Below are 13,763 nucleotides of genomic sequence, written 5' to 3'. Positions count from 1 at the left end.
TGTGACCCAGAATTGTTTAATACCAACATACAGGCACACACACATTTAAAACATTAATTTTTTTTTTCACAAATGAGAGGTTATTTATTGAGAATGGAATGGATTTTGTACTAGAATACAGTGGGATACAGTGAATGCATTGTAGCATTTTGCATCAGTGCAGACAAATCTTGCAATGTTACAGGGGAAAAATACTGTATAGTGTCAGGCATATAAAATCAACCACGTTTGTATGGTTATTATAAGGAATACTAACTATTCAGGATTATGCTTTCTTGAGTGGGAGAGGGGCAGATAGGCTTCAGTGATCTTGATAATGGTCTATTTCTTGTATGTTGTGGTGGGTACATGGGTGTTCATTATTACTCTTTGGCAAGGTATTTACATGTATATTTTTATAATGTTCTAAAAACTATGAAACAATCCCATTTTTAAATGAGACCTTTTTTTTTTTTTTTTAAGCAATTTATAAAGAATGCAGTCCCTAGAACAGTTCAGTTATAGGTGTGCTAGCAACCTAAGTTCAGTCAGATTCACAGTCCCTGGACTTTGGCTCTTAAGCAAGAGATTGCTAGAGAAGAAATGACAAGTAAGCAAGAGATTGTTAGAGAAGAAATGAAAGTTAAGTCACACTAAGCCAGCAGAGCTGTACTTGGTGCAGCCTTCAGTGTTTGGCTTCACATCCTTAGGTGTTCCTTTGTTTCCTGAAGTTTTCCAAGCTGGTCTACCAGCTGCCATCCTTCCCTAGGGTCCTTTCCTCTTTCCTTTGTTCTTATATTTTAAAAAAGTAGAAATAGAAAGTTCTAAACTTTTAAAAAATCTTCTGAATGAGAAGGTTTTATAAGTTTTGGACATTGTTATTAAACTATAAAAGAAGCACCTTAATTGCAGAAACACCAGGATGGTGGAAATGAACTTTTTTTTTTTTTAAGTTTATTTATGCATGCAGAACTGGGTCAGAGACAAGAGGTGCAGGGGTAGTGAGAGGATTCACCAGAGACAGAGTGGGGAGCAGAACAGGCAGATCTACGAGAAGTATACTGCTGAGGGGAGCAGTGCGCGGGTCAAGAGAGGTCTGCTAAACCATGTGGATTCCTGCTCTCCGCCCCACCTCCCGGGCAGGGGGTTGAACTCGCACTGAAGTGTTGTGGCTGGCTTGCAGTGCTGCCTCCTAACCCACTGTGCCACCAAGGAGAGCCGGAAATGAACATTTTTTTCATAATTAGTTTATGGAATTGAAAGTGGTTTTATAAATTGTCTTGTTCAGGTGAAATGGCCATAAAAAGAAGAATCTAAATAAAAATGTATTTAAGGCCCTCCCTGGTGGCGCAGCGGGTTAAAGCACTGCACTGAGAAGCTAAAGCCACTTCCACACGAGTTCGATCCCCGCCTGCCCGGGAGGAGACCACATGGCGCGGCAGACCTCTCCTGACCCACCCGCTGCTCCCCTCAGCAGTGTACTTCGTTGATCTGCCTGTTCTGCTCCCCACTCTGTCTCTGGTGAAGTCTCTCACTGCCCCTGAGTCTCTGGCCTGTACCCCAGTTCTGTATGTACAAATAAATCTTTTAAAAAAAATGTATTTAAAACTAGGCTTTCAAATTGTACTAAATAGTATTAAGCAGGCATATTTTATTACATTATACTCAATATAAAATATATTATAGTGAGTGAAAAGTAATGTTTATGTATTTTATTCTTTCAGGATTCCCTTTAACATGGATCTGTACATGTAATTGTAATCTGGATATGTAATTTATTAGTACAAGTTCCATGTGTGACTTGTAAAAAGTTAGAAGTATAAATTGATAGAATTTATAAATAAAATGTATCCTATTATAAATAAAATATATCCATCTATATAGGACGGTTCACTGGGTGAGCATCTAATTTTATTACCAAATTTGATAACAGTCATAGCTGAAAAAGATACCTCCAAAGATACCTACGGCCAAGTGAAAGTCAGTTGATTTAGTCAAGTGTCTCTCAAATATGATTCTTTAAGTCACCCAGCCCAAGATCTACTGAAAAAGAAAATATTTGCTTGTGGGAATGGGGGCTTTGGCATCTGCATTTGAGCAAACATTTTATAACATTTTTTCTGTTTCAATTACTGTTCTAAACACTATACTGAATCTGATTCTTCATTGTAGTGAATAACAATATAGGTACAATTGTTGACTGTTCTCATTTGAAAGAGGATGAATTGATGCACTGAAAAACTTCCTAGAGTTCCACAAATGATTGGTGTAGTGGTAGTGAATAGTAGGGTTAAGGCTGTATGTAGGAAAGAGGACATACACCAGGGCACTATCATGTTCACTTTGGAGTATCATTACTCTAATCCAAGTCTTTTGAAATGGAGAAATTTTATTCTATCATAAAGCTGAAGGGTATAGTACTTTACAGTTTTATTATTTTTATATACATATATACTGTGTGTGTGTGTATATGTGTGTGTGTGTGTATATACATACACACACACACACACACACTGTATTATACAGTAAAAGTTGCCCTAAGACTACCTCATGGAGCATGGAACACAACAATATTATGTTCTTTATTCTTGTTATACTTGCATTTTATCAGAATCCAAATAAAGGATTTCAGTCAATCCAAGTAAAAGTTTCAGTTTGAGATGGGATAAACCTTGATAAGCTCAAAAACCTTGATAAGCTCAAATATCTGTGGAATACAGATTTTATGTTTTAATTGGATTTTGGGACTATCTTCATAGGTCTTGGCGATGACTTCTGATTACTTTTGGAAGCCTTTAAAAATTTATTAGCGGCCCTCCCTGGTGGCGCAGTGGGTTAAAGAACAGCACTGAGAATCTAAAGCTGCTTCTGCATGAGTTCGATTCCCGCCTGCCCTGGAGGTGACCACATGGCGTAGCAGACCTCTCCTGACCCGCCCGCTGCTCCCCTCAGCAGTGTACTTCGTTGATCTGCCTGTTCTGCACCCCACTCTGTTTCTGGTGAATCCTCTCACCCTCCGCATCTCTGGCCTGTACCCCAGTTCTGTATGAATAAATAAATAAATAAATAAATCTTTAAAAAAAAATTTATTAGCATACCTTTCTACCTTCATATATTGAGTTTGGGGCCCTCTCTGGTGGCACAGCAGGTTAAAAACACAGCACTAAAAAGCTGTAAGTCACTTCAGCATGAGTTCAGTCCCCGCCCCAGAGGTGACCCACATGGCACAGCAGACCTCTCCTGATCCATTGCTCCTCTCAGTAGTGTACTTCGACAGTCGGCCTGTTCTGCTCCCCACTCTGTCTCTGAAACCTCTCACCGCCCCTGCACCTCTAGCCTGTACCCCAGTTCTGTATGAATAAATAAATCTTTTAAAATATATATTATTGACTTTGATGCTGTGTCATTCTAAATATTGTCCAGTTTTATATATTGGGCCTTAAACTTATAAATTGAAAGAGAATCTAATAGGTTTTATTTCTTGGTTTTCCTTTCTCCTAAAGTAGTGGTTCTCAGCTTCCTGCATGAATCACTAAGAGGCTTTTTTTTTTTTTTTTTAAGATTTATTTATTTATACATACAGAACTGGGGTACAGGCCAGAGGTTCAGGGGCGGTGAGAGGCTTCACCAGAGACAGAGTGGGGAGCAGAACAGGCAAATCGACGAAGTACACTGCTGAGGGGAGCAGCGGGCAGGTCAGGAGAGGTCTGCCACGCCATGTGGTCACCTCTGGGGCAGGCTGAAATCGAACTCATGTGGAAGTGGCTTTAGCTTCTCAGTGCTGTGCTTTAAACCGCTGCGCCACTAGGGAGGGCCAAGGCTTTTTTTTTTTTTTTTTTAAAGATTTATTTATTCATTCATTCAGAACTGGGGTATAGGCCAGAGATGTGGAGGGTGAGAGGATTCACCAGGGTCAGAGTGGGGAACAGAACAGAGAGATCGATGAAGTACACTGCTGAGGGGAGCAGTGGGTGGGTCATGAGAGGTCTGCCGGGCCATGTGGATCTCCTCTGGGGCAGGCGGGATCGAACTCATGCGGAATTGGCTTAAGCTTCTTAGTGCTGTGCTTTAACTTCTTAGTGCTGTGCTTTAACCAGCTGCGCCACCAGGGAGGGCCCTAAAGAGGCTTTTTAAAAAATTACTGAGAAAATCTGGATTCTACCCCCAAAGATTCTAATTTAATTGATCTGTTTATTCTTATATGCTAGGATTGAGAAAGTATTGTTTTAGAATACTGTAGGAAGTTTTTTTTCTTTCTTTTTTTCACTCTAGTAAATTTGAATAATACTAAATACACTTGAGCTAGAAATTAACAGAAAATTGATGAAATATTGGGGATTAATTATCATATTTTAACATTAATACCTACATTTTTTTTTTCTTGCAGATTCATTACTAAACATGGGTGCATTTTTGGATAAACCTAAAACTGAGAAACATAATGCTCATGGTGCTGGGAATGGTTTACGTTATGGCTTAAGCAGCATGCAGGGATGGAGAGTGGAAATGGAAGATGCACACACGGCTGTTGTAGGTATTCCTCAAGGCTTGGAAGACTGGTCGTTTTTTGCAGTTTATGATGGGCATGCTGGATCCCGTGTAGCAAATTACTGCTCAACACATTTATTAGAACACATCACTAACAATGAAGATTTTAGGGCAGCTGGAAAATCAGGATCTGCTCTTGAGCCTTCAGTGGAAAATGTCAAGAATGGTATCAGAACTGGCTTTTTGAAAATTGATGAATACATGCGTAACTTTTCAGACCTCAGAAATGGAATGGACAGGAGCGGCTCAACAGCAGTGGGAGTTATGATTTCACCTAAACATATCTACTTTATCAACTGTGGTGATTCACGTGCTGTTCTGTATAGGAATGGACAAGTCTGCTTTTCCACCCAAGATCACAAACCTTGCAATCCAAGGGAAAAGGAGCGAATCCAAAATGCAGGAGGCAGCGTAATGATACAACGTGTTAATGGGTCATTAGCAGTGTCTCGTGCTCTGGGGGACTATGATTACAAGTGTGTTGATGGCAAGGGCCCAACAGAACAACTTGTTTCTCCAGAGCCTGAGGTTTATGAAATTTTAAGAGCAGAAGAGGATGAATTTATCATCTTGGCTTGTGATGGGATCTGGGATGTTATGAGTAATGAGGAGCTCTGTGAATTTGTTAAATCTAGGCTTGAGGTATCTGATGACCTGGAAAATGTGTGCAATTGGGTAGTGGACACTTGTTTACATAAGGTATGTGTAAGTCTTTTTGTTATAATTAAAGTACCCTATTAATTTTGAAAAGATTGGTAAGTAAAATTAAGTTTTTAATGTTTGGATTGATATTTTAAGAGATTTATTTCCCTCACCCCCATTCATATTTTCCTCAACCTTCTAGCTTAATAATTTTAAGTTTAATAATTTTTAAGGCATTTGTTGTCACTGAGGGCAGCTGGAAAATCAGGATCTGCTCTTGAGCCTTCAGTGGAAAATGTCAAGAATGGTATCAGAACTGGCTTTGAAAATTGATGAATACATGCGTAACTTTTCAAACCTCAGAAATGGAATGGACAGGAGCTGCTCTACCGCAGTGGGAGTTATGATTTCACCTAAATATGTCTACTTTATCAACTTGTGATTCACGTGCTGTTGAGCCTTTATATAGGTTGTTGCTACGGGAAAGGCATCAATACAGAATTGTGAATTTTGTTTCAAATTTCCTATATTGGCAAAAGTATTATTTTGAAATAATTTTATAAAATATGCATATAGTTTAATTTAGTATTAGATATACAAAAGAGAAATCTATGCCGAATTTTTATAATTTAGTTTTGGGCATAGACAGAAATTGAAGAAATTTAAGTATGCGTTGTATAGTTCTTACAGTCTCATAAAAAGAAGCTTTTCCTAGCAATAAACTTTAAAAGGAATTTACATGTAACTCTAAGTAATATATGATAATGAACAGTAACTGTTGTAGAAGATATCAAAATTCTTTTCATATAGAACTCATATTTTATCATCCTTGATTAAACACGACAGGCTAATATAAAATGTGTCCTTTGAAGAGTTCTGTTGAACACTAAAGTTTCATTTAGATCTGTAATATTCTATGAATATTATTAATTCGCCACAGTAATGGAGAGTGACAGAGAAAAAAAGCCACCATTTCCTTGGGTGTCTTTACTGGCTTATTAAACATGGTTTCAAGTGGGTTTTTCTTTTCTTTTTTAAAATCTTTTTATGGTGTTTCAGTAATCAGTTAAATTTTGAGCTAGGAATATACAAGTATTCTATGATTAAAAAGATACCAAGACAGGCCCTCCTTGATGGTGCAGTGGGTAGGCACAGCACTGCAAGCTAGCTGTAGTGCAAGCTCAATCCCCAGAAAGGTGAGCCGCATGACATAGCACTGTTTTGCCCACTGCTCCCCTCAGCAGTGTACTTAGTTGATACGCCTGATCTGCTTCCCACTCTATATCTTATGAATCCTCTAATCGGCCCTGAATCTCTGGCCTGTACCCCAGTTCTGTATGCATAAATAAATAAATCTTTGCGGGGAAAAAGATATCAAGACAAAACTAACCGTTGGTTGTATGAAATAAAGATTTTGGCTGACATACTCTGTCTAGATTAGAACCATTCTGTTTTGCTATGGGGAACAGGCATAGCCAGAAAGTTTCGTAGAAAGGATCTTTGCATGCATGGGAATGTCCAGGTTTTGGTGAAGTCCTTGCTTTTTTTAATAGAATGGGAAGAGACAGCTGCAAAAAGAAAATTTTAAGGACTAGAGTTTCTAGTTGGAAATTTTTTTTTTCTGAAAGGTGCTTAGTGATGATACTGCTAATTCTTTTGATCTTTTTTTTTAAATACTGCTTTTTACTTCTTTACATAACTCAAGCATAGAAGTATTCATGCTTGTCAATGATCTAATTGTGACTCTTAAAATGTGGTTTTCCTTGGGCTCTAAGTAAGTGATTCTGACCTGTAGCATGTTTTTTGCTTGATTAGCAAATGAAAATAGCATTTTTCCCTTATGAAAACAGTCTGTTTGTTACTGGAAGAGTCCAGATAATATGGAATATATAAGCACTTAAAAATTTTGCCACCCAAGTCACCTACTTTCATTGTTGTATATCTCTAATCTTTTTTTCCCTGCATATGAGTGTGTGTGTTTTTACAAAAATGAAATCGTTATCTTTGTTACACTACAATCTGCCTTTGCAATAAGCAATATAATATAGAGATCACCATATCTGTAATTACTGATTTAAGACATTATTCGTGGTTGTGTAGCATTCTGTCAAATTAATGACATCTTACTTTGAGGGAATCGTTTAAAAAAATCTCCTAGGCCTGTAATTGGAATAAAGAGAATAAATTTATATAGTGGATTCACAGTATTCTCCCTTCCATTAAAAGGAAGTTAGTTTTCTGGAATTTTGTCCCCACCCTCCTCAGTGGGTTTTAAATGATTCTGATTGCATATATGTACTTCCTAGTGGTTCATGTACTTGATGATGGTATTAAAAGGGTCCAGGCAATATAAATTCTCAGAAATGATAAATAATAGTACCAGGACAAGGGTTATTACATAATTTCCTCAGTTGTAGTGGGAGTTATTTCGAATGGAGCTACACTCAAATTGAAATCTGTTTTGAGGAGCTTAATAACTTTTGAAATATAATAGACTTAAAAGTTTTTGAACCCCCAAATATTACTTAGGAATTTGATAAACATCTTCATTTCTAACTCCATAATGTGTGTGTGTGTGTGTGTGTGTGTGTGAACATCTATTACATCATTCACTTTTGTACAGTGTATGTTTGTATGCTTTCTCCGTTCAGGTGTCTAATTCCATAATTTTATCATTTTACTTGTTTGTACTATAAAAGTAAAGGGTTAGGGCCCTCCCTGGTGGCACAACAGGTTAAAACACAGCACAAAGAAGCTTAAGCTACTTCCGCATGAGTTCGAATCCCCTGAGGGAGCAGCCTTCCCATTTTTATTGCCATTGCTAGCATTCATTGTGTTTACTGACAGCTAATTTCTAGTTGCATGGAATATGTGACTGCTTATTTGCATAACCTTTCATAACTATAAATAACACTCATTTTAGTTTATGCTCACAGAAACCTCACATGAACAAACTGAAAAATCTTTCTTCCAATTTTCAAGTAAGGAAATGAACGTTGATGTTAAGATAGTGGTGGCCATGTATTTGATAACTGTTGAAGCTAGACTTGAGACTGGAATTGCATCCAAGTTATGACACAAGTTTAGTATGTATGTTACCAAGGTGTCCCAGAGGATTTGATGGAAAAAACCTCCCCCAAGAGAAATACTAGACTTTAGTCTTATCAGTTATTATAAGAATAATTTTAAAAATTGGAGGGGACTTTCTGTGGCATAGGGGTTAAGTCTCAGCGCTGTCACCACTACGACCTGAGTTCCCTTGGTGAGGAAGTTGACCACATAGGACACAGCAGATCTCTTCTGTCTTGCCTGCTGCTGCTCTTACTCAGTATATCCACCTGTTTTGCTTCCTATGGTCTTTGGTGAGTTCTCTTATCCCCCATCATCCCCGTAGTTGTTCTGTGCAGGAACACATTTTTTAAAAATAATAAACATTTTAACAAAGATATTTGAAGCAAAGTTGTACTGTTTGATTTCCCTAAGTTCAGTTTGTAGACCACTTATCAGAAGCTTGTTTATCTTTTAAAACATGAGATGGATATTTAAAATTTAGGAAAGTTAATGACTTACTTTCCAAAGATACTGTCAATCCAGAATATTGATACAATTGTGTATTCTTCAAAGTAATTATTTACCTCTGAACTTAGAGAACTTTACATAGTTTTCAGAAAATCTTAACAATAATGCAAAAGTAAACATAGTGTTCAGAGTGGGGTGTCATTGCATATTTTGAGGTATGGAGAATAACCGATAGTAAAAGTACAATATATAAAAAAAGTAAAAGTTAGAGATTCTCAGACTTTCTTGGTTCATGGTGTCTGAGTGTCTTAAGTAAATTTTTCACAATACTACTTAACCACATTAAGATATATTAAGTAGTTAGATCGACACTTAATTACTGTACATGTCATAACCCATACTCATGTTATACATACACATTGAACTGTTTTATTTCATTTTGTCAAAAAACACAGTTACACACATGAGATGTGTGCTCCTACTGTACACACTACAAAATCTTAAAATCTTAAAACTTGAAAGTGTTGGGCACTGCCACCTCATTTTCTCTATTAATGTTGGTTTTTATGGGCACTTGTTTTTTTAACCCAAGCTTTGCAAAGATGGGGTGTCATTGAAAAGAATGTTTTGTTATCTAATGTGGAAACCATGAACTGCTTGTAGTAGTTTGAGGTTGTCTACATGTACTAAATATTGCTGTGTTTCTCCCTCATTTAAAATGCTTCTGTAAAAATACTCTGGCTCCCTAGGACTTTTTCAGTCTCTGTTTGAAGGCTGTTGTTTGCCATGTTAAAACACAGAATTTCTAACCAGATAGTTGGGTTTTAAGTTGTGCTATGCCACTTACTGAGGTTTTGGACAAAGCCTTAGCTTCATCTCTAAAATGGGTGATAGTTTTTCTCTCCTGGAGTTGTTCAGAGCAGAGCATTTGGCAGATTCCTGAAAATTACTGGTTTACAGAACTCAGTAAGTTTTCATTATGTTAATGATAGTTATAAACAAAAGAGTAAATTTGTATGGTGGAAATAATAGATTCAAGTAATAAATTAATGGTGGTAGAGGTGAATGCTATTGTAAAGAAGTAATAATGGATTTCACCTCTACATGGATAGTGGAAATTTGGACTGTTAGCTTTTTTTTTTCCTACTATATGTAAATGAGATAATGATGATAAATACCAAAATTTTTTTAAATGATGAATATTGATAACATTTGTCAGACATTCGTTTATATCTAAATTAATAGAGATTCAATGCACAGCCTATATTGGCTGTATTGAGACCTGAGTTGGGACAATTCTTTGTAACCATTCAGTTAGTTGTTTAGTTTTAAAATTAACAGTATAAAAGTTATTTTCAGTTTAAATGTAGATACCCTTACTTTGGTAAAAGTATTAGTTACTTTGACTTTTCTGTAATGTATTACTTCTTTATAGTATTACTGCTCTACTGTTACCAAAATTTAAAAAGATATTGAAATAATGTTAAGGATCTGGCTAATTGTTTCAATTGTCCAAACTGGGGTTTTACCTTTTTTTTTTTTTTAATCATTTCTATATGTAAGGATGATTTACTTCAAGAAAACAGGGGTAACTGCTGTGTAAAAATTCCTGAAAATATTCATACTCTGTTTTATAAGAAAGTCACTTTCATGGAAAAGTATATTTTAGTTTTAAAAAAGTATCACGATCTCAACATGCTGAGATAGAAATATAAATTATTTCCTTTAAGTATCTTTGATAATTAAGTTATTTTTGAACTATTACGATATGTCTTCTGACTTACAAAAATCTAATTAAAATTTTATATATAGATTAGAAATAGTTACCAAAATAGAAATGAAAAGAAGAAACAGGACTTTTAAAAATGTAAGAGGTTCTGTTTATTCATGAAATTACTTTAAAAAATTAGTATTCAAAGTAATGTTTGTTTCTTAAATATTTATAGTATAAGAAAGTGGAAAATGTTGATCTTGTTTTGTGGATTTTTTCCCCGTTTTTGGAACTGTGTGTGTGTGTGCAGTCGTTATTTGGGCCAATTTGAAAATCCCGAATTTTTTCCCAAATATTGAGAATCTGGTTATAGTTTTATGCTTTCTTTTGAAGCATGAGAGTCTGTGAAGAGTTACTATTTTGAGGAAACCGTCTTATGGCTGGACTGCCCCTGCATTCTAGCTCTGCCATATTGTATTTTAAAAGGCGGGGGCAGAAGTTCAAGGCCTGCCTGTTTTTTCGGCTCTGTGTTACTTGTGTTCTGAAATAGTGACAAATATTAACTACACATTGTCTGCATAGATTCTGCCCCAGTAAGAGAAAACTAGAAGTGGTATGACTTGTCACCTCGGTTGGCGTTCTCCACTATCAAATCTAGACAGTCTACTCCCTCTCATGACTTAGATTTTTAGAGAGGTGAACAGAAGAGGAAAGAGATTAGTAAAATATACACCTTTAGGAAGAGTAATGAGTGATTTTAATTTATTGCTCATAATCTCACAGTAACAGAGTAGCATAAATTCTGTGTTCTTTTTAAATAAAGATCATCTGTCTTTAAGGGTGTGATTAAAAAGACTGCAGTAAAATTAGCTGCTTACTACAGACTTAGACACTGTGTGATTCTGTGTAACAATTTGATGTCTTTTCTTCAAAAGTTACTCCATTTGATTACAGTGTTAATAATGTTAATGTTTTGTTGTTCTTAGAAAAATTTATTATTTTACTGTTATTTTTGTTAAATTTAGTGACTTGGATATTCTGCTGAATCTGTGATTCTCAGTGATTTGAAATTTAGTAGTTTTAGTAGCATAGCTCTAACCCAGGTAAATTAGCTGGGGAAAGAATTGCAAATTTGTTTGGGAGGATACATTTTTTAATTTAACTCCCTGAGAATATGTGCTCTTGAGTGGGAAACAGTTTAGAATATTTAATACATGTGAAGATCTCTTCATTCCTCAAGCTTTAGAATGGTGGTAAGAATAGGTATATGGACGCAAAAGTCTAAAAATAATTTCAGATTTGCCCACCCCTAGAGATTGTTTCAGATAGTTCCTTGGAGTGAAAATGAATGTCTGCTTTCTGAATAATTAAATAAACTATAATTGCTTAATGTAATTAACTTTGTTACAAAGTAAATATAGTGTTGGTAAACTATAGGAATTTAATTTTTCTTTTTATTTCTTTAATATACAGGGAAGTCGAGATAACATGAGTATTGTACTAGTTTGCTTTTCAAATGCCCCCAAGGTCTCAGAAGAAGCAGTGAGAAAAGATTCAGAGTTGGATAAGTACTTGGAATCACGCGTTGAAGGTAAGAAAGATGCTTTTTTTTTTTTTTATTTAGAAAGAAAGGAAGAGGATTCTATCTTGCTTATCAAATCATTCGTTAAAAATTTCCTTAGGGGAGGGCCCTCCCTGGTGGCGCAGCGGGTTAAAGCACAGCACTGAGAATCTAAAGCCACTTCCTCATGAGTTCGATTCCCGCCTGCCCCGGAGGCGACCACATGGCATGGCAGACCTCTCCTAACCCGCCCGCTGCTCCCCTCAGCAGTGTACTTTGTCGATCTGCCTGTTCTGCTCCCCGCTCTGTCTCTGGTGAATTCTCTCACCCTCCGCATCTCTGGCCTGTACCCCAGTTCTGTACAAATAAATAAATAAATCTTTAAAAAAAAAATTTCCTTAGGGGAAACAAGTATTTCAAAACCAGGCTTTCTTTTATATATATATATATATTCATTATATCATCCTTCATTTTTGCACAAGGTATGATTTAATGTGAAATTCCGTGCACCATCAACATAGTTCCTTGTGCCCAGTCCTATGTTGATACTTCTTCCTCCTTCCCTACAGAATGTCTCTGGTCTATAGTTGCCTGATAATTTTGATTTTTACTTTTTGTAGTTATTTTTTCCCCCTGATTCTTTTTCTTTTTCTTTCTGGCTTATTTCATTGAGCATAACCCCTTCCAGCTCCATCCATGTTGCTGCAAAGGGTGTGCATTTATCCTTTTTGCTTGTCAAGTAATAACTCCGCAACATGTAAATAATACCACATCTTCTTAATCCAGCCATCTATTTTTGGGTATCTGTAAAAACCAGGCTTTTAAAAGCAAACTATCTACTTGCCTCAGATTTTCAGTCACATTCTGGATCATTGTGTTGAGATTTATTGAAAGATGGTTACAAATATATCAGTTATACTACCAAACAGAAACAATTTGAAAATAGCCTGTTAAACTTCCTCCATTTGTTACATTACACCTCATTTAACTTGTATGTATATTTATTTTCTATAACATAGATTCTCATTCTCTTGCCCCTCTGCCTGCCTCTTGCATTACATCCCTTCCTCTTCTGACACTCCTCTATATATTATAATTTTTTTTCCCCAGACTTAATTGGGAGCAAGTTGTACATAATTAAAGTACTCCTGTAGAAAAGAAGTCAATAACCATTTCCCCAGTTTTTGAGAAAACTCTTCAATGTTAGGTTACTTGCTGGAAAACTGGAGCAAGGCTCCCAGATTGTGGCATTTTGGGCAACACTTACGGGGTCGAAGAATAGAGTATGAAAAAAAGTCAGTTGGTAGAATCTGACTGTTTTCTCTTGAATCACAGATCCAGAACTAAAATAAAACTGAGCATTCCTTTTGTCCTCAATGGCATGCCTTTGTAAACCAGCATCTTAGATCTGCTTTTCCTCTCTTCTGGGTAGTAAGAAATTACTTCGAAGTAGTGAACACTTTCTGGGCCTATGCTCAGAAACAAAGCTTGTTAATATTAATATTAATTATGAGAAGTCTATTTGACTCTGATTTAAGTGGGTAGGGTATTTTTGTCCTTTTATTTCACTCCCACAAACGTGCTCTGTTGTTCTTGCAAAATAAGCAGAAATAGGAGAAGACCACCATAACCACCTTAGTTTCCATTGGTGGCTCTAGTGAATGGGTGTAGAAATTGGCTATTAATGTGTTAGATGTTGGTGGTTCTCAATTAGGGAGATTTTGTCCCCTGTTGGACAGGTGACAAATGTCTAAAAACATTTTAAGGGGCAGCTGCTGGCATCTAGTACCTAAAGGCTAATAA

The 13,763-nt window shown here is 36.3% G+C and overlaps 1 protein-coding gene across 7 annotated transcripts in view; it reads left to right on the top strand.

Moving 5' to 3' along the window:
• PPM1B (protein phosphatase, Mg2+/Mn2+ dependent, 1B) overlaps positions 1 to 13,763 on the top strand; it is a 56,120-nt gene that overhangs the window by 20,601 nt on the left and 21,756 nt on the right. For 5 of the 7 annotated variants that reach the window (XM_012727423.1, XM_004686243.2, XM_004686242.2 and 2 more), the window contains exons 2-3: positions 4,367 to 5,226; positions 11,873 to 11,990. In XM_012727423.1, the coding sequence (XP_012582877.1) occupies positions 4,381 to 5,226; positions 11,873 to 11,990 (964 nt within the window). In that variant the 5' untranslated portion in view covers positions 4,367 to 4,380. The remainder of the gene's footprint in view (positions 1 to 4,366; positions 5,227 to 11,872; positions 11,991 to 13,763) is intronic. The other 2 variants (XM_012727426.1, XM_004686244.2) reach the window with 2 other exon arrangements.

Source organism: Condylura cristata, unplaced genomic scaffold, assembly GCF_000260355.1.
Source record: "Condylura cristata isolate star-nosed mole 26May11 unplaced genomic scaffold, ConCri1.0 scaffold00020, whole genome shotgun sequence".
Lineage (NCBI taxonomy): Eukaryota > Metazoa > Chordata > Mammalia > Eulipotyphla > Talpidae > Condylura > Condylura cristata.
This window is presented reverse-complemented; position numbering and strand designations above follow the sequence as displayed.